Source organism: Cucurbita pepo, chromosome 20 (assembly GCF_057944985.1).
Source record: "Cucurbita pepo subsp. pepo isolate OVF chromosome 20, ASM5794498v1, whole genome shotgun sequence".
In the NCBI taxonomy this organism is placed as follows: domain Eukaryota; kingdom Viridiplantae; phylum Streptophyta; class Magnoliopsida; order Cucurbitales; family Cucurbitaceae; genus Cucurbita; species Cucurbita pepo.
This window is the reverse complement of record NC_141817.1, coordinates 3,739,834-3,766,353: the sequence shown is the minus strand read 5'-3', so window position 1 is coordinate 3,766,353 and position 26,520 is coordinate 3,739,834. Positions and strand designations below refer to the sequence as shown.

The 26,520-nt window shown below is 35.8% G+C and overlaps 5 protein-coding genes and 1 pseudogene across 6 annotated transcripts; 1 reads left to right on the top strand and 5 right to left on the bottom strand.

Moving 5' to 3' along the window:
* Positions 1–939: 939 nt before the first annotated feature.
* On the bottom strand, positions 940–2,118 carry EXL7 (EXORDIUM like 7). The gene has a single exon (XM_023664310.2). The coding sequence runs from the start codon at positions 2,023–2,025 to the stop codon at positions 1,015–1,017; it is 1,011 nt and encodes a 336-aa protein (XP_023520078.2). The 5' UTR covers positions 2,026–2,118; the 3' UTR covers positions 940–1,014.
* Positions 2,119–3,305: 1,187 nt separating this feature from the next.
* LOC147786388 (uncharacterized) lies at positions 3,306–6,695 on the bottom strand. The gene is made up of 2 exons (XM_087120786.1): positions 6,300–6,695; positions 3,306–3,917 (listed from the first exon to the last, which is right to left on the bottom strand). Exons 1-2 carry the CDS (start codon positions 6,321–6,323, stop codon positions 3,735–3,737), a joined length of 207 nt encoding a protein of 68 aa, XP_086976912.1. The 5' UTR covers positions 6,324–6,695; the 3' UTR covers positions 3,306–3,734.
* A 5,999-nt stretch (positions 6,696–12,694) lies between these two features.
* Positions 12,695–14,345, bottom strand: LOC111782717 (lectin). Its single transcript, XM_023663512.2, has 3 exons — positions 14,050–14,345; positions 13,291–13,409; positions 12,695–13,199 (listed from the first exon to the last, which is right to left on the bottom strand). The coding sequence occupies exons 1-3, from the start codon at positions 14,299–14,301 to the stop codon at positions 12,827–12,829; spliced, it is 744 nt and encodes a 247-aa protein (XP_023519280.2). The 5' UTR covers positions 14,302–14,345; the 3' UTR covers positions 12,695–12,826.
* A 3,195-nt stretch (positions 14,346–17,540) lies between these two features.
* LOC111782716 (protein PHLOEM PROTEIN 2-LIKE A9) lies at positions 17,541–18,510 on the bottom strand. 2 transcript variants are annotated; one of them, XM_023663511.2, is made up of 3 exons: positions 18,432–18,510; positions 18,094–18,185; positions 17,541–18,022 (listed from the first exon to the last, which is right to left on the bottom strand). In XM_023663511.2, exons 1-3 carry the CDS (start codon positions 18,495–18,497, stop codon positions 17,644–17,646), a joined length of 537 nt encoding a protein of 178 aa, XP_023519279.2. In that variant the 5' UTR covers positions 18,498–18,510; the 3' UTR covers positions 17,541–17,643. The 2 variants fall into 2 exon arrangements, with proteins under 2 accessions (XP_023519279.2, XP_086976925.1); XM_087120799.1 differs by having other exon boundaries at positions 18,347–18,449.
* Positions 18,511–19,308: 798 nt separating this feature from the next.
* Positions 19,309–20,412, top strand: LOC147786387 (18S ribosomal RNA; annotated as a pseudogene).
* Positions 20,413–22,868: 2,456 nt separating this feature from the next.
* Positions 22,869–26,105, bottom strand: LOC111782715 (ribonuclease H2 subunit C-like protein). The gene is made up of 4 exons (XM_023663510.2): positions 25,808–26,105; positions 25,631–25,723; positions 23,582–23,760; positions 22,869–23,048 (listed from the first exon to the last, which is right to left on the bottom strand). The coding sequence occupies exons 1-4, from the start codon at positions 25,968–25,970 to the stop codon at positions 22,983–22,985; spliced, it is 501 nt and encodes a 166-aa protein (XP_023519278.2). The 5' UTR covers positions 25,971–26,105; the 3' UTR covers positions 22,869–22,982.
* Positions 26,106–26,520: the final 415 nt, after the last annotated feature.

Genomic DNA, 26,520 nt, shown 5'->3' with positions numbered 1-26,520 from the left:
ATTATTGATTATTAATTTAAATAAATAGTTAATGATTTAATCTATTACTAACTTTATTATAGTTAAATTAAAATTTATTGTTAATTGCACCATGAATGATTTTGGAACTAAAAGGCACCAACTTTTTTCCTCCGTAATTTACTGTATTAATGGCCTTTGAAATTGACATTATTAAACTTTATGAACTTTTCATGGGTCTATCTAACCTTTTAACTTTTCATACATTTTAGTTCCTATTAACTTTTAAAAGGTGTAATCTTAGTCTTTGGACTTGAAATGAACAAATATTTTGGTGTTTTTATTTTAAATTTAGTGTATTGATGAGGTAGCTTTCAGTATGTGTACTACGAGCACGATCTCAAATATATAAATTGGAGGTGGTCTAAGGTACAAAGTATCGTAGGATTGAAATAGATATTTTGAAAGTTGATCTAATAATTAAAATAAACATTGTAAAAGTTTAAAGAACAAAATATATCTGCTACTTGTGAGTTGGAGTTGTTACAAATGGTATTAGAGCTAGTTTCTGGGCAGTGTGCTAATGAGCACGTTGGATCCTCTGCTAGCCATTGTTATAAATGGTATTAGAGTTAGATACCAGGCGGTGTGCGAGCGAGGACGTAGGGAGAGCTAGATGAAGACGTAGGCAGAGTTAGATAAGGACGTAGGGAGAGCTAGATACCAGACAGTGTGCCAACGAGGACGTAGGGGGAGCTAGATACTAGGCAGTATGCCAGAGAAGACGTAGAGGTGAATTGACATTGTTTATAAGAATATAGAAACTTCTCCCTACCAAACGCGTTTTAAAACTTTTGAGGCAAAGCGCAGTTTAAGAAAAGCTTAAAGAGAACAAAAAGAATGAAATTAGGAACATACATTAAGATTGTAGAAGAAGAATGTAGAAGAAGAAGAAGAGGATGAACAATGAAAACAATTCAGTTCTAAAAAGTTCAAACATTGATTGAAAACAACCTTAAAAAACTCATCCAAATACAACAATCAAAAATCAAAAGATTAATCCAAAGCATTTGGTCCAAAACACCTTCTTTGAACAGGATTCCAAACCCATTGAACCAAGAACTTCCTCCCCTTAACACCATTCAAATTATACCCATTACCCCAATCATCTTTATACACATTCCCAACATACCCTCCTCCCCCACCCGACCCATACAATCCCACACACAAGTCAGCTATCTCCGTTGGAGCCCTTGGATCATCTCCTGCATACCAAGCATTCACCAACGGATTGCTTGATGTCTCTGCTAACTCATGACCTATCACACTCACCATCCCATCTACCCCCACATCCCCATTTGGCGCCCCCATGATCTTGCTCGGCGGCGGAGCCTCCGACCCTTCCGGTCGTGCGAACGGGTAGGCGCAGACGCCGGGGCATTGCTTCCCGCTGTCGCCGACCCAAGCATACGGCACCGTCGCGCCAACAACCGCCGGGAATGTGAAGTAATGGAATCCACACACTGCCCTACAAAAGTCTTGAACTTGGACATCTGATGAGGTGAGGACTAAGTAAAGGCCAGTGTAAGGATTTAGTGGCAAAGGTCTTGGATTAGTTTGAGTGAGTGAGTTTTTTATGACATGTTGTATGGCTAAACGGGTCAGGTAGTTGCCTTGTGAGTAATACGAGTCGTGGAACTCACCCGAGAGACGGATAGTCCCGGTGATGTTCGAGCCAGTTTGGTCGGAGTAGAGCTCGACCGTTTGCCACCATTCGGCGACGGAAGGACGATGGGATGGAGGAGGAGGAGAAGAGAGTGAGAAAATGAAATCTTTAATGATGTCTTGGTGGTTAGGGTTCCAATGGCCATACCAAATGATGTAAAGGTTGATAGGGGAAGCAAGGACAGGACCCATGTGGTATTCGAGGTTGACAAGGTCAGAGGAGCCTTCGAAGTTGTTAAGGTTGTAGGGTTGTTGGTTGTTGTTGCGTTGGGTACTCCATGGAAGAGCTTGGAGAGAAGGAAAGAGAGCAAAGAGAGATAGGAGAAGGAGGAGGTTTTCCATTTCTTTGTTGTGTGTGTTGGGTCTTTCCTATTTTTTCTTGCCATGTTCTTCAATATATAATGATCTAGAGAGAGAGAGAGAGATTAAGAGAGAGAGAGAATAAGAGAGAGAGAGAGATTGAGAGAGAGAGATAGATGGAGGGAGAGAGAGATTAAGAGAGAGAGAGAGATAAATGGAGAGAGAGGGAGAGATTAAGAGAGATTGAGAGAGAGGGAGAGAGAGAGAGATTAAAAGAGAGAGAAAGGGAGAGAGAGAGATTAAGAGAGAGATTAAGAGAGAGATTAAGAGAGAGAGAGATAGATGGAGGGAGAGAGAGAGATTAAGAGAGAGATTAAGAGAGAGGGAGAGAGAGAGATTAAGAGAGAGGGAGAGAGAGAGAGATTAAGAGAGAGAGAGAGATAGATGGAGGGAGAGAGAGAGATTAAGAGGGAGAGAGAGAGATAGATGGAGGGAGGGAGAGAGAGATTAAGAGAGAGAGAAAGGGAGGGAGAGATTAAGAGAGAGAGAAAGGGAGGGAGAGAGAGAGAGAGAAAGAGAGAGAGATTAAGAGAGAGAGAGAAAGGGAGAGAGAGAGAGATTGAATGATGAATATTGTAGGGTGAAGGAGAAGCATGCATGTGGAACAATATCATACATCTTTTTTTCTCTCCTTGATTAGTGCACTTGTTTCTTCTTCACATCTTTGACTCTATTCTTCTTTAATAAAGCCAAATTAAAAGCTTCCAATCCATTACTTTTAGCATGATATGTTAAAGCAACACACATACAATCCATAAAAAAAATGGTCAAAATGTTTCACGAACAACTCACTTTCATTTCGAAACAATACCCTTATTCTTTTAAAAGCTCCAACATTTCATAAACGTCTCAAAATTATTTTAAAAGTAAAAACCTATTTAAATGTTAAAAAAAAAAAGGAGACTTACAAAACAGTACCCTAGTGGTCCGAATCTAGAATTGAGACCAAAACACTACCACAAATACGGTAAGTCACTGTTCCACACATTTCGTATCTTAATTTTTATCTTAAATTTTAACGTAATTGTAAGATAGTTTTGAAATTAATAAATGTTATAATTATAGAAAGTTTTAAAAAGGTGATAAAAAGTTATATCTTGCAATGATGGCAAAGGTGGGAAGTCCATGTGGTGGTTGAAGGCTTCCCCAAGCATCTTCACCTTCACACCTTTTAATATTAATATCCACACCAATCAAACCCTATTTTCCCTTTTCTTCTTTAAATATATATATATATATATTATTACGACTAACCCGTTAAACTAAGATATTCTTGACTCAACAGTGACGTAAGACTAATCTTAAGAGCTTTTTGTTTTTCTTCAAACCCCCAATCCGTTCTCGCTCGCCTCTACTAACGGGATCTCAGTTGATTTCCCTTCCTTTAGCTACCCAGATGTTTCAGTTCACTAGTATCACTATCGGTCAGCTAATTCAAGTGCTCAATTAACTACCTTCTTGTTGTCTAAAAGTCGGTTGAATTGGGCGGGAACGATTGTGAATCGCCCGATCAATTTCTAAATGCTCGAGTAGATTCTAAAAAGAGAACATGACTTTTCTTATTTGAAATTTTGAATCCAAATTCGAGTCGAACGGGAGTTTGGGCCCAATCTCGGGCCCAATGGGCTTCAGGGGAAGAAACTAATTGGGCCAAACGACCCAATTTCCGTCGAGGCCGTGGGTGGGCTTTGCTAATCAAACAACCAAGCCGTCGCCACCACGCACTCTGCAAGAGATCGGTTCACGTGTCGGCAGGCCGAGCGCCGCGCCGGACCTTCTGGCAATCGGTTGTGGTTCTCTCGGAGAGCCTGCTCTAACCGCTCGTAGCCGCCGTCACCGTCGATCGGAGCTTTGCCGGTTGGTAACATCTTTTTCTTTCCCTTGTGTCAATGGGTCCCACACCCAGTGGTCGGGTTAATCCCAAAGTAGAGTTAGAATCCAACCTTACCTTACTTTTTAAAAAAAATTAATTTTTTTTTATTCTTTAATTAATATTCATAAATATTTGATGTTTTAATTTTATGAGATTTTAGTTATTAACTTAATAAAAATTTTTTAAAAATAATTATAAAATAAAATAACCCGACAACTTAAGTCAACCCCCACAGACCGAGAGTTGGGTTAAAAATTTTTTCCAACTCAACCCGTGTCCATCCCTAACATAAAGTTCAATTCATGTACTTTAGAGCGTGTTTTCTATTGGATCTGTAATAAATATTTGAAATTTCTAATAACTTAATTTATTTAACATTTTTTTTTAATTTACGGACATTAAATATAAAATTAAACTATTTAATTACACATAAAATTTAATTTTATATTTAATATATCAATAATTATAATTTTAGTTTTTTAAAAGTTAAATAATTAAATACAAAATTAAAATATCAATCTACATAATAAATTAAATTCTAATAGATTATTTAAGCTAAAGGACATCACTAAGAATTTTTAATCTATTAAAGGGAAATTGAGAAATTATTATTATTTAGTTTCAAATTTAAATTTAATTCCCATATAAAAAATTACCTAACGTAAAACAAACATTTTTAAGAAAAAATGGTCTAATTCTAACGTGTCGGTTTGGTGATTCACAACAAACATATCCATCGTCATATCGATATCAATTTCGACACCGACACTTCATCTCGGCATTTTAAATTCTTCAACTTTATTTGACATGTGACAGACACGGAATAAAAGAATAATATAAAAAAAAGTTCAAATGGAAAGATAAATTTTGAGAGAGATAAAAAGATAAAAAATTATAGAAGACGGATTGAACGCTAATTAATTAAAATTATTAGTGTATGTAAATACATAATTTTCTTAAAGTTTAGGGACTCGTTCAACTAATTTATTAAATAAAAAATTAATTATTTTTTTTTAAAAAAAACTTGTAAATAATTCCAAGTGAGAGAGGCACATGATGGTAACTTTTTAGTTGCTTTTACAGATTTGTCTCTCTCTTAAGCTATTTTGGATGCTGTTTTAAAGTTGAGACAAATTCAGACCAGACATGCCTGATGTAATGTTTGAAAACTTCTATAGAGACCGAACAAATTTGACTTCCTTTTTCTCTACCTTTAGGTTATCATCGGGGGACGTATAAACTACTCGAGGGAACAACGCTCGAACCGCACGTTTAGATGTCTTAAACTTGGGTTTAGTAACAAATGTTGTTCCCGACTATAGGGTTAATGGGAAGAATTATAGATCTATTTTCATTGATGTGCTCGACTGTAGAGACATATTTCATGAAAGATAGACTAGCTCGATGAACCAAAGGTGTAACAGCTACCCATATTAGCTTAAACTTTAAGGATCGATTAGTGACCTAACATGTGGTATGAGAGGTTGAGGTTCAATCCAGGTAGTATCAGATAGGGGTATATATGAGTTGGGAGTAGATAGGATTGTCGGGGTGTTTTTTTTTTTTTTTTTTTTAATAAAAATGATTTAAAAAAGTCGTACTTAATCTAACTAAAATTTAACAAAACTCAAACATCAAACATTTATGAGTCACAACGCATCACTAACATTAGTTATAAATGCCAAATATTTTTAATTTTCATAATAATCTTAGAAGTAGCGCAAGTTAGGGTTAGGTTATAACTCTATTTTCAAGTTGGTCGAGTTGACCTAACTGAAAAACATCAATCCGTGAACCGACCCAAATTTTCGATTTTTCAAAAAGTCAACCTAACCCAAATTAGAAAAAGACAATCTAACCCAACCCATAATCTAGATTAGTCAGATTTTGGTGTCATATGAACAACTCTAAGCATTGATCTCTAGTCGTTAGAACAAATTTTCAAGCACGAACCATGAGAGAGTGTTAAAACATTAGAAATAGTTAAATTTACGATAACCCATCACAAAACGGAAAGCCTAAGAAGAGTGAGTGAGGTGTTTGGTTGAAGATGAAAACTTGTAGAGAAAGAGAGAGAGGAGATTCCATTTTCGACCCTAAAAAAAACTTCCCCTTTCAAAATTCAATGAGTTTTCCTTCAGATTTGGCTGATTGTGTTAGTAATCACGACTCTCCACGACATTACTTTGGACTTCTCCAAAAAAAACCTTATACTAATGAAGACATATTCCTCCGTTATAAATACACGATCATTCTCTAAATTAGCCAATATGAAACTCCATCTCAACCGATTGAACAAATCAAAACAAAGTTGATAGAAATGGGAAAAGCCAATAATAAAAAGTATGTGAAGAAGTGGTTTGAATATAGAGAGATTAAGTACCTGAAATGAAGAAATTGGAGGCATTCATTCTCAAATGTTTGCCTAAAAGTGTTGGTGAATGAGTGATTGAAGCTGCAAGATGACCTGATTTTCAACCCAAAACCCCCAAAACAACACCAAAATTCAATACCCATTTGCCTTCTTCTTCCAATCTTGATATCAAATCAGATCATGCTGGCAGCTTCAACCTCTCAAACCAACATATTATCCTCAAATATCTCTACCACAAAGCGAGAGAGAGAGAGAGAGAGAGAGAGATTTGTGTGCAAAAAAGTGGAGTTTGAGATCCAAAAGGCTAACCCTTTTAAGGATTTTTGGCAAAGAATATGTTATTTTTGTTCACTAAATTTCTTCTAATTTTCTCTTCTTGCAATAGGAGAGAGAAAAAGAGGAGAGAGAGAGAGAGAAACGGTGTCGTTTTGGTCATTTTTTACAGCTATGATATTGACTTATTGCTTCTCTTTCAATATCAAACTCTTTCTTTCACAAGGGTTTTAAATTGGTTATTAAAATATGTTCGGGTCCATTTCTTACTTTCCGTTATGTATCGAGATCGAAAAAAGAAGGATTCAGTGTCATTCAACCATCATTTTGAAGCAAATAGTTCACAATTTCGCCGACTCAAGTGGTACGTGAGTTGGGTTAAGAAAGTCGTGAGACAGTTCGATTCTTATCTATCCTTGATGTTGAAGAGAGGACTCTAAGGAGCCAACCCTAGAACGAGAGGACTAGATTATTGGGTCAGCCTATGGTATACTGGACAACGACATTTCGAAAACAGTTGGGTCAGCCACCACCGATGTAATGTTTGGGTGCGTATGACGGTACAAGAAAGCCCCAAAGCCTAACAATTCGGTTGATAAAAAAAAAAAAAAAAAAAAAGATTTTTTATTTATTTATCGAGATTAATGTTTTCTAGTTATTACTCAAAATAATACCATTTATAAATTTCCCTTTAACTAATTATTTTAAAATATTTATGAAAATATAAAGCTTAAAAAAAAAAAAAAAAAAAAAAAAAAGGGAAAAAGCTGGTTGTGAATATGACCTTACAAACAGCAGGCCTAGCTAGATAGGTTTGATAATCAAAATATGAGCTAAACATATATCAATAATACATCAATATTGCCTTTATTTCATTAAATGTGTTCTTTTTATTTATTTATTTGTTTATTTAAAACATATAAATAAAACCCTAATTCTATATTTTTGAATTTTAATCAATTAATTTTTTTTAAATTTAATAATTATGAATTATTATTTATATACCATACTTTTTATTTTAACAAAATAGTGGGTGTTTCTTATATTTATTTTTTTTAATTATTATTTAACGAAAACTAAGAGAGTATACACTGTTAGGTTGAAAAAAATCTTTTGGACCAACTTGAAATTTGGGATTGGTTGGATTGGTGACTGAACAATCCAGAGAGAGTTATGGGTTGAGTTGTTAAATGTAGGGGAAAGTAAAACTGGGTTGTAACCCTGCTTTTGGCGCGACAAAAAAAAAATTTACGAACTGTTGTCATCTTTAGGTTTTCTCTTTCGAGCTTCCCCTCAAGGCATTTGAAAGTCATCTGTTAGGGAGAGGTTTCCATACCCTTATAAAGAATATTTCGTTCTCCCCTCCAACCGATGTAAGATCTCCCAATCCACCTCCTTACAGGGTCCAGCGTACTCGCTAGCACTCGTTCTTTTCTCCAATTGATGTGGGACCTCCCAATCTACCCATTTCAGGGCCCAACATCTTAGTTGGCACACCGCCTCATGTCCACCCCTCTTCGGGGCTCAACCTCTACCACTAGCAGATATTGTTCTCTTTGGGTTTTCTCTTTCGAACTTCTCTTCAAAGTTTTTAAAACGCGTCTACGAGGGAGAAGTTTCCAGACCCTTATAAAAAATGCTTCGTTCTCCTCCCCAACCAATGTTGAATCTCACACATTAGATACTCGGGTCATTCAAATACCCCTAAAAATTAAAACCGACCCTTGAGAGCATTAGATTAAATGAATTAGGAAGGGGGGAAAATTGGCATGTGTATAGGGTAGCTGAAAGGGCAGTGAAAGTAATTAAAAAAAAAAAACAGTTGCATTATTTAAATGTGAGAATTAAGCAATGAAGAATTGAGCAAGTTGGTGGAATCCTCAGCTGCCCTAAGCTTGAGCTTTTTGTCCTTAGCTTTGGGAGGATGTTCTGTCTTTTAGGTCACTGTCTTTGATTTGGTTGACAAACTGAAGGGCATATGGACAAAGTGCCCTATGGGAAGGACCACAATCCAATTACTTTTCTTTTGCATATTAATTTCATTACATTATTTCATTACTTTCTCACATGCTTTTGCTTTTATAGCTTTATCTCTCATCTTCATTTGATTAACGAACGGTGCATATGTGGTCGTGGTCGTGAGTAATTTCTAATCAAAGGACAAACTCTCACACGTAAAATTCATAACTCAGTCTAGATTAAAATCGAGTCAATCATGATCATCTTGTGCAATATTAATCTTTTCGATTTATAAAGGTTGCCCTTTTGGTTGCCTTCTGGCTATTGCCGTGAAGGTTCTCCCGAATCTGTGTAGAGGGAACCTCGGTTAAGATGGTGCTCAAAATGGTAAGCCAATAGGGTACAATTTTTTTTTTTTTGTTCCTTTACAAACTAGAGGATGATTAGTAACCTCGACGTTGGCCAAATAATATAAGTGGCTCTATTGTTGGCTTGGTTAGATAAATTATATTTTATGTATAATGACGCATGCTTCGTGGCCTCTGCATGTACCATATATATGAATGATATGTTATGTTATGTTGAATTATGCGGTATATATAAGTTATGCTATAATGTGACCATGCCATGTTGTATAAAATGTTATGATATCGATAATTTATGATGAATAAACTTCCATAGACCATGCCATGAATGACTCATTATTTACGATTTACGACATTTATGTTTGTCATGATGTCATGCGAGCCCTTTTTCTCACTAGTGCTTGACACAACGGAGTGCTAGCCTTAAGAGCTAGGCCCAAAGGGGTGCAAACCCACTTAGTGGGCCCTGTTTGTATGCATGAGACATGTGTAGAGAAGTATTTCACATTCAACTTTGTCATGAAAATTGTCTAAGGCCATGCCATGATGTTTTCAAATGATAGGTTCGACCATGTTGCATATGTTTGCATTTTTCGACCCGAACAGCACGGCTACTACTGAGTAATCTTAAAATAGGGTTATAATCCAACCGAACTTTTAAGATTATTATAAAAATTAAGAATATTAAATGTTTGTAACGGATACGTGTTGACTTGTGAACGTTTGATATTAGCTTCCTATTTTGGCATTGGTTTCGTTCTTCATTTCGCCTTACCATTTTAAAGTTATAAGATTTTAAATCAATGTGTCCCATCTACTTTATATCACATTGGATCATTGATTATGAGATCTTTCGATTTCTTGAAAAGTTTGATTAACATCTAGTCAATAAAGCGAATAATAAAAAAAATTATATACTTCGGTTAAATTATAATCTATCTCAATATATTTTTTTAAAAATCAAGATATGTTTTTCACGCAAAAGTTTAAATTCTTGGACAAACGTCATATTCAACAAACAGAAGGGTATGCTAGCTTTTCGACTCTTCTTGCTTTCTCGGTTGATTTCTTCACATAATGTCAACGAATCGGAGCTAAAAATTTACCTGAATCAAGTTTTATATCGATGTAATGTAAAATAAATCACAAAGATTTGATTAACAGTTACATATTTGAGAGAATGAGATCGCTAGCAAGGAAGCTAAATTGACCTATAAAGCACATATAAGCTAATATTCGTTGGAGAAAGCTAGAGGTCGGACGTAAACTCTGTTCGACCTGGAGCATTGATTCTCTATAACTAATAGGCTTGTTCGAGGTCTCAATTGCCTATACTATGCTCGAGAGAAGGTCCCTCCAGTTATTTGGTAATACTTTGAGGTGCATTTTGTTGTCTTTCATGAGACTCACGCTCCTAATTCATTGTTATATCCAAATAAATGTCGAACTCTCCATGCAATTTTTTCATTAACATTATATTAATAAAACCGTGCAAATAATGTTAACTAGGGGTGTACACGGGTTTAACGGGAGAAATCTTTTAAACCAATCTGAAATTTCGGGATGGTTGGGTTGATGACTCGAGCAACCCAAAAAGAGTTCACAACTTAACTAACCCCACCTTTTTTTTGGTTGGGTTGGGATGGATTGTCCCGTTATCCACTACATATTACATTAATAACTAAAATCTCATCAACCTCAAATATTCGCAAGTCACAATGCATCACTAAAATCAGTTATAAACGTCAAATATTCTAATTTTTAGAATAATCTGAAAAAGTAGGGTAAAATTGGATTGGGTTGTAACCCATTATCGAGTAGGTTAGGCTGACGCAACCAAGAAAATGTAAACTAGCGAAACAACTTGAATTTTGTCAGTTTTTTTAAAATTCATCCCGACCTAAACGGAAAAAAAAACCCAACCGAAGCTTATAATTTGAATTTGGTAGTCTGATCGAGTTCTCGGGTCATATGAACACCGCTAATGTTAACCTATTTTCCCACAAAAACCCTAAAGTTCTCATCTTTTGTTAGAGAGAGAGAGAGAAAGGTGGGTGTTAATGAGAGGAAGTACAATTAATTAATGGGCAGGTGAGATTAATGGAGTTTTGTCCATCCTAACAAAGACTTTAGTGAAGCAATTAATGTGATATGTTTGCTATGTTAATGATGTTATAATTATAAACAATAAGGTTAATAATGTTTAAGCATTGAATCATGGCAAACATGATAATCTCCTTTGATTAATCACAAACAACCAACATCAAGACATGCATTGTCACTTTTGATTTTATTTCCCAACCAATAATTGACAACAACATTAATTTCTAAGATTTAGACAACATCCTAAGCAAAACCATGTCCCATCACGACACTTTTTTGAATAATATATAAATCTTGAAAACTTACATGAAATAAAATTAAATTTTTAGTTTGTGATCGATACTAAGAAAGAACAGTTGCACGTCAGTGCGCTTCTTCGTGTTCATTCAACCTCAACTAACAACAACATTTGTTCTTCACATTGAACCTCAATCAACAATTACGGTTTTTTGTTCCTTAAGTATTAGTCACAATATCATCTATAATGTGCATAGATGACACGAATAGCACTATCGAGCTTTCTTCTTTTTTTAAAATCGAGAGGTGAAAGCACTTTGGAACAACTGCATGACTAAAATACGAGAACGTTATGGATATGCATACTTTTTGAAGCACCAGTGGTCTAGTGGTAGAATAGTACCCTGCCACGGTACAGACTCGGGTTCGATTCCCGGCTAGTGCATCTTGTGACGAAGAATAGCAATGATGAAACTAGTGCGTAATGTGACAACTTGGGTTAGTCACAATATCGTCTATAATGTGCATAGATGACACGAATAGCACTACCGAGCTTTCTTCTTTTTAAAAAATCGAGAGGTGAAAGCACTTCGAAACAACTGCATGACTAAAATACGAGAACGTTATGGATATGCATACTTATTGAGGCACCAGTGGTCTAATGGTAGAATAGTACCTTGCCACAGTATAGACCCGGGTTCGATTCCTGGCTGGTGCATCATCATGTGACGAAGAATAGCAATGATGAAACTAGTGACTTGGGTTAGTCTCAATATCATCTATAATGTGCATAGATGACATGAATAGCACTATTGAGCTTTCTTCTTTTTAAAAAATCGAGAGGTGAAAGGAACAACTGCATGACTAAAATACGAAAACGTTATGGATATGCACACTTATTGAAGCACCAATGGTCTAGTGGTAGAATAGTACCTTGCCACGGTACAGACCCGGGTTTGATTCCCGGTTGGTGCATTATGTGTGACTAAGAATAGCAATGGTGAAACTAGCGCGTTATATGTGACAACTTGGGTTTGTCACCATATGATCTTATAATGTGCATAGATGACACGAATAGCAGCACTATTGAACTTTCTTCTTTTCTAAAATCGAGAGGTGAAAGCACTTCGGAACAACTGCATGACTAAAATACGAGAACGTTATAGATATGCATACTTATTGAAGCACCAGTGGTCTAGTGGTAGAATAGTACCCTTTCATGGTATAGACCGGGGTTCAATTCTTGACTGGTGCATCCTGAGATGAGAATAGCAATGATTAAACTAACGTGGAGCTTTCTTCTTTTTAGAATAATTGCATGACTAAAATACGAGAACGTTATGGATATGCATATTTATTGAAGCACTAGTGGTCTAGTTTTAGAATAGTATCATGCCACGTTATAGACCTGAGTTCAATTCCCAGGTGCATCTTGGGTTGAAGATTAGCAAATTATGAAACTAGTGCGTGATAACTTTGGTTATGGGTTAATAGCACTAGATATGCACTTGTGATACATTCATGATTTTTCTTTGAGTTCGTGTTCGAGTTTGAGAGTTGTGTCGAGCAACGCTTTCATTGAAACACATATTATCATTTTCAAACCATCCGCTTTGTTCGAATCACAACACCTTTTAGGAGCATCCCTTTCTTCCACATCCCTCCTTCATATTCATACATGTCGAACTCGATCTCGCCACCATTCTTGTGGTCAACCACGAAATCGCCTATCGGAATCTCGAACCACTGCCCTCGTGGCCTCTTCTCCAAATCTTCTAGACGCTCCTTCTTGCTCCCATCTGGCTTCTTAAGTCTAATGTTCACTGGAACATCCCATCCGTAGGATGGATCTGTGATCATTACCATAAAGAATGCTTCGTACAAAACTCCTGGTGAGAGCTCACATGTCTGGATCTTTCCATTGATTTCAAGCCAACATACGTTTATAAGTTCAACGATTTCGATTGTATTGCTGCACGTTCGGGTTTAATGACGATTTAACACACCGTTACAGCAGCAAACTCCATACGAGAGACTTTTGAATGAATAAATAAAATACATACCTCTTCTCTTCCAACGATTTCCATCTCCAATACTTTCTCTGGTGGACCCAAGTTATGGAGAGAGCTCTCGGAAATAACATAAAACAGTTACCGTTCGACTCCTTATCTAACCAATATTTCTGCATTCAAAGAATTCAAAATCAAGTAGATTTTTAAAATTTTAATTTTTTGTCTAATAAATTTTTAAAATCTTAATTCAAAAATTCAAAAATTTTAATAGTTATTATAAGATATAAATTTAAAATTTACTTTCACTTTCAATTTTTTTTTATCTTATTATATATTTATATTATATATATATATATATTTTTTTTCATTACTTACTATATATAACCCTAAACCCTATATATATATATATATATATATATATATATATATATATATATAATTTATTAGAATATATAATCAATTTAATAGAAATTTATATTCATTTAAAAAAAACATAGCAATATTTATATTGTTTTTTAAAAAAATATTGAGAAATATATATATATATATATATAATAAAATAAAAATAAAAAACTCTCCACAACAATCCAACTTGGATCTTTACAAAAATAAATAAAAATTTTTGCACGGATCAAAATTAAAATAGGAGGCAAGGATGAAGACGGGAATACCTTCTCCGTCCCCGTCCCCCTCCCCCTCGTCCCAGGGACATCTCTAACTTTATCTACTTGAAATACGAGTATTTTTTTGTTTAGTTCCTTCTCGGCTCGAAGCCTAAAATAGTAAATTTACACGTATTATTTCACTTGCCTTAGTTCCTTTGTTCAATAAGATCCCAGCATGGAGTTGAGCACGAAGCTTATCCAAGGAAGACCTATCCAACGCCAAGTCTGCATCTTTCAAGATAGCTTCCAAGCCATGCTCCAGCTTTACCTCTGCGCCCAAGCTTCCGCTCACCGCCTTCCCTTTGTCATGTCCATCGCTTCCTGTGGCAGCGCTTGCAGACGCTGGCCGCTCCTGCAGCGCCTGCCCATCCTCCTCTGCCGACCACCCTGACCCCATTTCTTCTATCTCACTGTCTATTCTAAGGCTTGGGGCTTCAGCATTGGTTTTATAGCCTTCAATTCCTATTATTATTGTTGTTATTTATTTTCAAGGGAATTTGTTCTCTTTTTTTTTTTTTTTTTTATTAAAATTTAATGGCCAAGAATCTTGAATTTCAACCATTCATATATTATCGAATTTCTAGAGAATTGAAACCCATTTTCTTTAAAAAGTTGAACTTTATTCCATTGTTCTTTGAAAAAAAATAGAAAAAGACAAGATGGGGTTTGAAAAAAGACATCTCCAAATGCTTTAGTGCAATATGATGAGATAAGGTGGTGAGCTGAAATGATGCTCTTTAAATTTGCTTCCAACCCATGAAATGCAATTTCTATTATCTCCTAACCTCGAGTAGTTTTAAGAACGCATTTAGTTTAAGTGGTTTTGTGGTAATATCTGCAACGTGTTCTTGTGTGACAGAATGCTCAATTCAATAACTTTATCCCTCGTCAAATCATGCAAGAAATGAAACCTTATATCAATGTGTTTGCTGGGTATAAGCATGATTGCATTCTTAGATAGCTTAACGGTAGAACTGTTATCACATAACATAGTGATATATTTGTCTTGAAAGACCAAGTTTTTTTAATGCTCTCCTCATCTATACCCCTTGACAAGAGCAAGAGAGCAGCTGCCACAAACTCTATTCACTAGTGGACAAAGTAACTAAAAATTGATTTTTGGAAGACCAAGTGATATGAACCAAGAGACATCAATCATACAATATACTTCAATGAAGATGTGAAGAAAAGGTTGTCAAAATTATCAAAAGATGTTTCAATTCATGCCACATTGAAGTATATTGTATGATTGATGTCTCTTGGTTCATATCACCAAGACACAACCCCTTCAGTCTCTTCACGAAGTAAAACACATAACCATAAGTGTTTTTCTTGTCAGGTAGATCTACGTCTCATGCATAATCAATGTAAGTATACGTTATCAACTCTCCATTGCCCATGTTTTGATTAAGGACTCCCAAATCTACGGTACTTATGAATTATTAGGTAAACTTAAGTATAATATGAGTGGGATTATCACGACCCATGTTTAGGATTCGAATCAGGATTCAACATCTAATGACCTTGACATTCTCTTGCGACATGATCATGTTATTTACTTTCGCTTCTAAGAGTGAAAACTATCTCCACGTATCAACATCTCAGCCAACATAGAATTGTTCTAAGCAAATCAGACTTATCCTTGGAGTTCCTATGATTGAGTCATCGAGAAGGAAGGTGCACCCTATTCATATAGGTAGTAACTTTCAATTCTTTTAAGTCTTTTTAGTAATCATATCCTTAGGATCGCTCTCATGTAGATGTGGTCTCGGTTCATTCATGTACCCCTCCTTTACTCGAGTGTTACATGTTTACCAACTTCTGCATGGTTCGTCCTCAAACCACATCTTACTTAAAGAAGTATCACTCTGATACCATTTGTAACGACTTTAGTTTCCTATTAAAACCAATGTCACCACTACATTTATAACACGATTACAATGCACGAAAAAATTCATTTAAAAGAAATATTTCATAACAAGACCATGGACTTAGACATTCATTATAAATTCACTAAAACAATATAGCGGAAAACAAATAACATCTGAATGAGAGCGATCATGAGGATAGGATGACTAAGAAAGACTTAACGGAAATCAAAGTTACTACCTATATCAACAAGGTGCACCTTACTTTTCTGGTAGCTCAATCATATGAATTTTATGGTTAAACATTCTTTGTCTAAAGTTGGGTGATCTCACGAGACTTTTCCTATGATGCATGTGAATGAGGACAAATCATATTGGAATGGCCCATGTTGGTTCACATTTAGATACGAAAATTAAGTAATATGATCACGTCGCAGATATGACAGGGAAGGATGATACCTAACTTTTTTTTTTTATAAAGAAAATGTGAAATTGGATTAGCATTTTGATATTTTCTAATATGTATAGAATTTAAAAACATGACAAGAACAAAAGATGTCATTCTATGAACTTGTGTTGTGAACAAGAATCTCATGAAACATCCTTTATAATAACGAAACCAAGTTGAGACTCGACCTATCCATTCTCACTGCCCCATTCCATATATATTCCCTAAGGAAGGATTCGATTCTACAAATACTTTAATTCAACGTTGCATTGCTGTTTCCAAATGTCGGCTGATTTGATTTATTGTGTCTTATTTATGTCTCCACTTTCATTAAAAATATCGAAAGAATCTCTGTGGTGTACTCAAAAGAACAACGATTTGTCAGCATCTAGTTCTGTAATTGAAAAATTATAGCTGGGGTCGGAAGTTTTGGGGTAAAAGGTGCCACTTTTCGAGCTGGTGAGTCATGAACAACACGCTATATCGGGCTATATAGTATCGTGAATAAACTTTAAGATTGATCTCTTGAATGAATGCAATATCGTAAGTGAAATTTGATTATGATAAGGTTGAGCATAGGGAACAATTAGCTCACACGAGCTTAGCATCATTAGATTAAACTTATACTGTTGGAATGTCGAGAGGCTAAGTTAGATGAAATTGTTTGATGCATGAATAAAACGTATTCTATTGTAGCAATTCAAACCCACCGCTAGCAAATGTTGTCTGTTTGGCCTGTTACGTATTTAAAACGCGTCTGCTAGAGAGAAATTTACACACCCGTTATAAGGAATGTTTCGGTCCCCTATCTAACAGATTGGGATCTCACAATTCACCCCCTTTAGGTGCTTAACATCCTCATTGATACATCAACCGGTGTCTGGGTTTGATATTGACTACGTGTTATTAACACACCACATCGATTGGAGAAGAGAACGAAACATTTCTTATAAGGCTGTGGAAACCTCTCCTTAGCAGATATTGTCCGCTTTGGTCGTTACGTATCGCCGTCAGCCTCACGATTTTAAAACACGTCTATTAAGGAGAGGTTTAAAATACTTCATGCATATTGTAAGTTCATATAATCATGGATTACTTCTCCAGTTATGTAATGCGTAAATGCATACGTTCATGATATTATTCACGTTCCTTTCTTTTTCGTCAGTTTCAATAGTGGAGCGTGTGCTTACTCGCAGTCAAGCCTAGTAGTATATTAATGAGCTTGCCTAGTGAGCCCACGTGTATTTGCATAGATCGTATGTAAAGAAATACTAATAATTTTTCTCTTAGCAATACTCCCCGTTTAATAAATCTTACAAAGACTAAATCATGTGTCAATAATGCATTTATAATATGACACCTAATTATTTCAAACCGTTCAATATATGACTGTCACATTCCATGATTCTAACGTGATGCTTAGCTAGTTGACCTTCTCCACAAATGCATGATGAATCTTAAGTCCTCCCTTCCACCTCCCGCTCCAAACCTCATACATTCCGAAGTAGAGATGGTTATCTCCCGGCGAGCTTGACGGGGGTTTCACAGTGATAACGAGACCCTCCTCCGGCATGTCGAAGTTCTCCTCTTTCGTGTCGAGGCACACCTTCTTATACACGAACATTCCAGCCTTCCCAATCTTGGCCATTATGTAAACAGTACACCCTTTCCATCCAAAAGCCGCCGCCGTCATGGACAGATTGAACCCAACTTTGTAGCTTTTTCCAACCTCCACATTGTCCGTCGAGCATGTCACCTCCAACCACGACACTTGCAGCAGCTCAGCAGCTGAGTCCTTCATCCTGTAGAGTAATGGAAACAAGGTTAAAAATGTAGAGGTGGGGAAGAATGAGATATAAAGAGAGCGGCTTACGGGGTTCGAGATTGAGGAGGCAAGCGCCAATAGCGATTGTCGTTGCCCCATGTGATGTTGAAGCCTTTCGGATAAATTAAGGTCTTCTGGTTCTGTGGAAATTGAGTTAATAAGATAAGATATCGTTAATGGTATGATACTGTCCACTTTGATAATAACAGTCTCCCTACTCTTCTGAAGTCCTCGAACAAAGTATATCCTTTATTCGATACTTATTGTAGGCATAACTAAGTTAAGGGTATGACTCTGATACCATGTTATAAATCCCGGCTCTCCACAATGATATGATATTGTCACTATATGATTCCCGTATTAACGTGAGAGGGTTGTGTAAGTACCTCCATCTTTTCTATGGCATTTGGGTCTCCATTGGTGTGAGGTGATGAATGCAAAGCTCCAACCATGTTTGCTGTATTTTTTTTTTAATAATGGTGGGAGTGGAGATGAATTGATGCTTTTTATAGCCATTTGGGATGACTTATTTTATTTATTTATTATTATTATTTTTCTTTTGGGAATAAATATTTAAAAAAGAAGAACGATTCACGACCATGCACCATCTGTACCCGCGTTTTCAAAGGCACCCCTCTCGAGATAATATTTTTAAAATAAAAAAATTAAAAATACTTTTAAATATTCAAGAACGTTCAAATGTACTTTTAAAAGAGTTTCTTTAAAATATATATTTTTTTTTGTTTCTTCTATATTTTTAGTTTTTATATGATAGATTCAAAATACCAATTAATCCCACGAAAATATACCCTAATTTATCGACTTATAAATTTAGTTTCTCGAATTCTTAGTACAATTTCGAGAATTAAAATAGGCAGTTTGTGAATTTTATTAGAATAATTTTAAACGATGATTTATTTTTTAAAACATCGTGATTCTTTACACAGTTCACGAATATATTTTCTTTCTCAAGTACGAACAAAAAATATAACATTAATACTATAAGTTCATAGTATAGTCACTTTATTTTGAATTTTATTTCATTTTATTCGGCTATTTTCAATAAATCTTAAATTTAGTCCTCTAAATTAATTAAATAATCGTAATATCTTTTATTTAAAAAAATATATTGGAAATATATTTATAAAATAGTTTTTTTTTAAATAAATTATAATGAATTAAGGGAATGAAAATTAAAATTCATAAAGTTGAAGCACCAATAAAGTGGGTGAATTTAATATATAGGAACAAAAAAAAAAAAAAAAAGATGCTATATTACATATAATAATATTTGAAGTTGTCAATTCTAAAATGAAATAATTATAAATAAATAATAAAATTAAACTTTTAACTTACGCCGCTAATTTATTATGGAAATCTTTATTTGAGCCCGTTCTAGAAATCGAATAATTATTCTAAGCGGTAAATGTGCTTCTGGCCTTAATTGGTCGAGTCGTGCCTTTGATGCTGTTACTTTGAGGAAATTAGAGTTCTCAAAGCAAGCCTATGATCTGTATACATTAGCATGGGATAACATCATAGGATTTCAATCGTATTTTGATGGCTTTCGAGATTGGAGTAATGATTAACCGGGAGAGTCGAGGGCATTTGTATCTCATAGTTAGAGGTGAAATTCTTGGATTTATGATAAATGAATAACTGCGAAAGTATTTGCCAAGAATGTTTTCATTAATCAAGAATGAAAGTTGGGGGCTCGAAGACGATAAGATATCGTCCTAGTCTCAACCATAAACGATGCTGACCAGGGATTGGCGGATGTTGCTTTAAGGACTCCGTCGGCGCCTTATGAGAAATCAAAGTCTTTGGGTTCTGGGGGGGGTATGGTCGCAAGGCTGAAACTTAAAGGAATTGACGGAAGGATACCACCAGGAGTGGAGCCTACGGTTTAATTTGATTCAACACGAGAAAACTTACCAGGTCCATACATAGTAAGGATTGACAAACTGAGAGTTCTTTCTTGATTCTATGGGTGGTGGTGCATGCCGTTCTTAGTTGGTGGAGCGATTTTTCTGGTTAATTCCATTAACAAACGAGACCTCAGCTTGCTAACTAGCTATACGGAGGAACCCCTCCGCGGCCAGATTCTTAAAGGGACTACGACCGCTTAGGCCAAAGAAGTTTGAGGCAATAACAGGTTTGTGATACCCTTAGATGTTTTGGGCCGCACACGCACTACACTGATGTATTCTACAAGTCTATAACATTGGCCGACAGGTTCGAGTAATCTTCACAATTTCATCGTGGTGGGGAATGATATTTTAAAGAATATTGACATTGATTGGGTTTGTATGCATTGGTTAGCAAGTTGGAACCAATTTGCAGCTGTAGAGAAAACAGGGATTAAAAAGAAAGAATAAGAAAATCTTAGTGGAATATAAGATAGAAAAATGAGTGGGAGGAAAGGGACATCAATGCCATGCATGCATGCATAATCTTAATATATTTAAATTGTTAATCTGCCACGTAGACCGACAAAGCAAAGATATGTCTTTAAGGTGATGTTTGCTTATGTGTCGACTACATGTTGGTCAGTATTTCTTATTCCCGAAATCAATTAAAAAAGAACATTATTTATCGTCTCATAATCAAAATTTAGAAACTGGATTTGGTACCTGATGTATCTGACATTTCCTTGCATCTCTATAACATAATCACGTTATTTCCTGCTTCTAAGAGTGATGAGTGTCCTCAACTACTAATACGAGTTCTTTCATTATGTTTTGTTCTTACTCACATACTTTTTGGAAAAAAAATTTAAGAGGTCATCCAACATAGAATTGCTCCAAGCAAAACATGCTTAGCCTTGGAGTTTGTATGATTGAGTCACCGAAAAAAAGAAGTTGCACTATGTTAGTATAGGTAGTAACTTTCAATTGTTTTCGACCTTTCTTAGTCATTCTATCTTCAAGATTGCTCTACCCATGCCGAAGATAATAATGTATGCTCTTTCAACTTATTATCATATCAAACTCAAGTTTCTATCAATTTTTTGTGGAGAGTTTTAAAAACATAAACAAAAAATTATGGTATGTATGATAACCATTTGGTTTTTGAAAATGAAGGTTATGAAATGTGACACTCAGAGTAAAAGAGGAGTACATGAATGAACCGATATCAAATCTGAGTGAGAGAGATTCCGATAATAGAATGATTAAGAAATGATGTAACAGCCCAAGTCCACTGTGAACAAATATTGTCGTCTTTGGACTTTCTCTTTCGAGCCTTCCCTTACTCTCATAAAGAATGTTTTGTTCCCCTCTCCAACCGATGTGGGATCTCACAATCCATCCCCTTTCGGGAACTAGCGTCATCGTTGACACTCATTTCTCTCTCAAATCAATGTGGGATCTCACAATCTACCTTCATCCAGGGTGCAGCGTCCTCCTTGACACACAGCCCAATGTCCACCAATGTGGCTCAGCGTTCTCGCTAGCACACTGCTTGGAGTCCACCCCCCTTCGGGACTCAGCGTCCTCGGTGGCACACTATCTAGTGTCCACCCCCTTTGGGACTCAACGTCCTTGGTGGCACACCGCCCGGTGTCCACCCCCTTCAGGGCTCAGTGTCCTCTCTGACACACTGATTGGTGTCTAGCTCTAATACCATTTGTAACAGCCCAAGTCCACCGCTAGCAAATATTGTCCTCTTTAGACTTTCCCTTTCATGCTTTCTCTCAAAGTTTTCAAAACGTTTCTGCTATGAGGAGGTTTTCATGCCCTTATAAAGAATGTTTTGTTCCCCTCTCCAATCGATGTGGGATCTCACAAATGATTAAAAGAATTGAAAATTATTATATATACCAATAAAGTGGCTCAATCATAGGAACTCCAAAATTAAGTGCGTTTTCCTTGAAGTAATCCTATGTTGGGTGATCTTTTATGAATTTTTCTTGAAAACATGTGAATGAGGACAAAATATGTTCAAAAGACCCGTGATAGCCTGTGGAGATAGTTTTCACTTTTAAAACTGAGAAGTAACGTGACCATGTCGTAGGAGACAATGGAAATGTCAAGGTCATTCGAATTCTGAACATAAGACGTACTTTTTTACTTCTAAATTTGAGTTTCTTTGTTGTGCTATAAGTAATTTCAAAATCTAATCCAAGTTTTGAAAATCATAAACTAGATTAATTTTTTCTTTGGATTTTGATGGTAGTTTAACCATTTGAATTTCTAATCTTTCTGCAGGACAAGAAATTCTTCTAGTGTGGCATGTAATGGGACTAATGTCTATGTAATAGCTAAGGTTGAGAATGTTAAGAACCACGACTCTACACAATGGTACAATATTATCCACTTTGAGCATAAGCTCTCATGACTTTGTTTTGGGCTTCCTAAAAAAGCCTCATACCAACGGAGATGTACTCTTTACTTATAAACCCATGATCGACTCCTTAATTAGGTTGATGTGAAACTCATCTCCCAACAATCCTCAACAGGGAAGTCAAGGCGCTTCTTCTCCAACAAAATTTCTCTTCAAAACAAACCCTCAAAATCAAAAGCTAACAATCCCTGAGGAACCCTTAGAACTCACAATTGATGCTTCTATACCCAAAAACCAAAGGGCCATTCATGTTGGTTTGTATGAAGTTTGGAGTTCAAAGTGGAAGGGAGGATTGAAGATCCATGATGCGTTCATTAAGAAGATTGCCTAAACTTAGTTTAGATAGTTAAAGGCTTTGAGATATGGTAGTTCCATGCATAAACTATATGTTCAATTGGATTATTTATTCTATATAATTGAAATTTTTAATGATCATATATTTCTAATAGCATCGTTAAGTTTCAGCCAGATCATGATCATGCCAAACCCATTAAATAAATTGGTAACATAGATAATAATGTGACCAAATACAAATAGAAGTGGTGCGGAATCATTTCATACTACCTTAGTGTTAGAGCACATGATCTTCTTGATCAACTCATGTTCTTGAGAGCAGTAGATGCAGCTGCCAAGTCTTCTGCTGTTGCCGGTTTGTGCAACTGCAGCCATAAACAAAATTCCAGGAGTTGGTAAACTTGAGGAAATAAATTTATGAATAGAGAAGACAAACAAGTTATACAAGAATGCTAAATTCTTCAAAGATCAGTCAAAATAAATGTTATAAACAATATGGAACTTTTTTCATATTTGGCCAATATTGGAGACAAGCTATGCACAAACGGATCCCATATCGGTGGGAGAGGGGAACGAAACATTCTTTATAAGGGTGTGGAAACTTCTACCTAGCAGATGCGTTTTAAAAACCTTGAGAGAAAGCCCGAAAGAGAAAGCCCAAAGAAGACAGTATCTGCTAGTGGTGGGCTTGAGCTGTTACAATAACAAACCTAATATATTTGATATAAAAGAAACGCCAATTTCTTTTCCATTTCTTAATCGTAAGTTCAAAGCTTGTATGAAACTATTCTCAATTCTCAAAGCAGTTTAGTACTTGGATTCAGAAAAGACGCAAACAGGACGTGCGTATATATCTAGAGCCAAAAATTATGAATCATTTAGTGTGTGTTGATCATACTGCTTGTGCAACGGTCAGCCAGTGAAAAGAACGCGGGAACGTATCATCTTGTGTTGGTAGGGTGTCATGGTTCCAATATGTAATGTTCTCAAATTTGGCCTTCACTTGCCAAGAGCTTGAGTCCTGAGACTCTTCGGAAGCTTTTCTCTTTCCATGACTTTTCCTCCCTATCACATAGCCTGAAGAACAACATTTACAGATAGATATAGATCCTTTAGTTCAAAATGGTTAAATGAATTGTGGAAGAAATTTATATCAATATTTGCTATGGTTGCCTTAGTACAGAAGTTCACTCTAACGGCTCAAGCCCACCGTTAGCAGATAGGATAGAAGATCAGATATCCTCGTATCCATTAAAAAAAAAGGCCCTTAATACAGATACTTTCCAATTGGCTAGAATTACAAACACAAAAAGGGATAGTTACAAAACTGTTCTTATATAGCAGCCTAATAACTAAAAGAGACATGAAAATCTATAGTTCTTTCATACCAAATCTCCTAAAAAGAAAACAACATATCGTATTCATACTAAATGAGAAGGTTCAAGTTGTCTCTTTTTCACAATGTTCATGAATGCAAAACAAGGAATGCAAAACAAGGAATGCAAAACAAGGAATGCAAAACAAGGAATGCGAACAGGGAAACTTGCCCATGTATGAGCTAATCTTTAGTTAAAGAGAATACCAAATGAAGTTTTTCAAAATAACCGTTATGAAAAAAACCAGCTGAAGGAGCTGAGGAGAAAGAAAGACTAAGAATTATAGGAATGGCTTATTTTCTTCACAAAACACAAGCAGGATGCATGTTGAAATTCCTTCAAAATATATGCAGGCGTATTATAAGTGAAATAAGAACATCAAACAGAAAATAGCCTAAGAATTATAGGACATGTGAGATCCCACGATGAGAGGAAAGACATCGATTGGAGAGGGGAACGAATGCCAGCGAGGACGCTGGGTCCTGAAAGGGGTGGATTGTGAGAGAAATAAGAAGCATTCTTTATAACTGTGTAGAAACCTCTCCCTAGCAGGTGAGCTTTAAAAACATTGAGGGGAAGCTCGAAAGGGAAAGCCCAAAAAGGACAATACCTGCTAATGGTGGGTTTGGGCTGTAGAACAAGAACTTACCGGTGTGTTTAATTTCTGCTTATTTGAATTCTTATAATCAACAATGATTCACCATAGCCAATAGAAATGGGTCTTGAAACTACTTCCATATCAGATATCAACTAAATGAATTAAAACAGGTGAGTGAAAACATGCACAATTTTAAGGAAGCCAGTTTTGAGTATGCTTGAAATTGGAATAAACTTCATTTGATAATCTAATATCAGCAAGCCATTTGTGTTTGATATATGGCTTTTGATGAGTTCTTGATTTGTCGGAAAACGATTGTTTAAGACAAGACAAGATCCTGTGAATATCTAATCATTGATCAATATAGGGAGAGCAGAAAGATTCCACTTTAAGATAAAAAAAAATTCAAACACAACCAAAAACATCCAACAGAGCTAGAAAAACTAGTGCTCACAACAGCAACATTTTCGAATCACAGAAATGTTCGTAGCTAGCTCAAAATGATGTTTCTAAAAAATAGAAACTCAACTAAGTTAATGTAAAATTCCAAGCTCACTGCTAGCAAATATTATCCATTTTAGCTTATTACGTATCACCGTCAGCCTCACGATTTTAAAACGCGTCTACTAGGGAGAGGTTTCCACATCCTTATAAGGAATGTTTTGTTCCTCTCTCCAACCGATATGGGATTTTACAATCTACCCCCTTGGGGGTCTAGCATCTTCGTTGGCACAGCGCCCGGTATTTGGCTTTGATACCATTTGTAACAGCTCAAGCCCACCACTAGCAGCTATTATCCACTTTAACCCATTACGTATTGCCGTCAGCTTCACGATTTTAAAACGCGTCTACTAGGGAGAGGATTTCACATCCTTATAAGGAATGTTTGTTCCTCCCTCCAACCAACTTGGGATCACACAACAAACAATATGCACTTTTCAATGAACTCAGAACTGAAAGCATTTTATGTTACCAGTGTAGCCTTCCGGAAGGGAAATGGTAGCTCCCTGCAACTTTCTTCCTCTGAAATAAGCATTCTCAACGCTCAAACCATCAACCTCAATTCCTTGAATAGAAAGAAAAGAAGAATGAAAAAGAGACTATTCAGTATGAAACGGACCAGGAGAAACAGCGAAAAGTAGTGCATTACCAGTGGATTTAGGTTTAAAATACTGAGAAACAGAGCAAGGACCATCGAATTTAACGGCACACGGAAGCTGATGGACTTTACCGCTGAGATCGACATCTCCAGAATCGCTCCCAAAATCAAAATCCACGATTACTTCCCTTTTCCTCTCGCTTTCAGAATCCATTTGATCAATTGTGAAGAAACCCTAAATTCAAAAACCCTAAACCCACGTCGATGCTTCGGATTTCGAGAGAGGAAATTCAACTGACCATTTCTTCCCGCTTTTTTGAGCCCTAAGAATCGATTAGTGACCATGATTTTCCCGCTCGAAATTATCTTGATTGTTAATTGTTATGCATTAAATCATAAATTTTTGTTGAAAAATCTCATCGATTAAATTTTAACATTTTTACGACGTAATTAATTCATATAATCTTAATTAATAAGTTAAAAATTTTGGTTCGAAAAAAAAAAAAAAAAAAAAATCGATATTAGCAAAGTCTTATCCACTTAAGTACATTAAATTAATCGATAGATTCGGTTCAATTTGGAATGGAATGTCCAAGATACTCGATAATTCGAAGAACACGAAGAGCTCAACCCAATTTATAGAGTTATGCTAGATTATCAAATTATTTGGGTAATTGAGTTAGATTGTTCTCGAGTTCACTAATTTTCTTAAGATATTTAATTCTATAATTATTTTTTCCGATCCTCGAACAACTCCTAAAAAT

Coding starts and splice junctions, on each gene's coding strand:
- EXL7 (XM_023664310.2), bottom strand. CDS start 2,025: ATGGAAAACCTCCTCCTTCTCCTATCTCTCTTTGCTCTCTTTCCTTCT.
- LOC147786388 (XM_087120786.1), bottom strand. CDS start 6,323: ATGCCTCCAATTTCTTCATTTCAG. Junction 3,918..6,299: donor CTCCAATTTCTTCATTTCAG/GTACTTAATCTC, acceptor CACAAGGGAAAG/AAAAAGATGTTACCAACCGG.
- LOC111782717 (XM_023663512.2), bottom strand. CDS start 14,301: ATGGGGTCAGGGTGGTCGGCAGAGGAGGATGGGCAGGCGCTGCAGGAG. Junction 13,410..14,049: donor TATTGAACAAAGGAACTAAG/GCAAGTGAAATA, acceptor CTTTGAATGCAG/AAATATTGGTTAGATAAGGA. Junction 13,200..13,290: donor AAATCGTTGGAAGAGAAGAG/GTATGTATTTTA, acceptor CCGAACGTGCAG/CAATACAATCGAAATCGTTG.
- LOC111782716 (XM_023663511.2), bottom strand. CDS start 18,497: ATGGTTGGAGCTTTGCATTCATCACCTCACACCAATGGAGACCCAAAT. Junction 18,186..18,431: donor ATGCCATAGAAAAGATGGAG/GTACTTACACAA, acceptor CAATTTCCACAG/AACCAGAAGACCTTAATTTA. Junction 18,023..18,093: donor CCTCCTCAATCTCGAACCCC/GTAAGCCGCTCT, acceptor ATTACTCTACAG/GATGAAGGACTCAGCTGCTG.
- LOC111782715 (XM_023663510.2), bottom strand. CDS start 25,970: ATGGATTCTGAAAGCGAGAGGAAAAGGGAAGTAATCGTGGATTTTGAT. Junction 23,761..25,630: donor CCTTCCGGAAGGCTACACTG/GTAACATAAAAT, acceptor GTTGTTCTTCAG/GCTATGTGATAGGGAGGAAA. Junction 23,049..23,581: donor GGCTGACCGTTGCACAAGCA/GTATGATCAACA, acceptor TTATGGCTGCAG/TTGCACAAACCGGCAACAGC.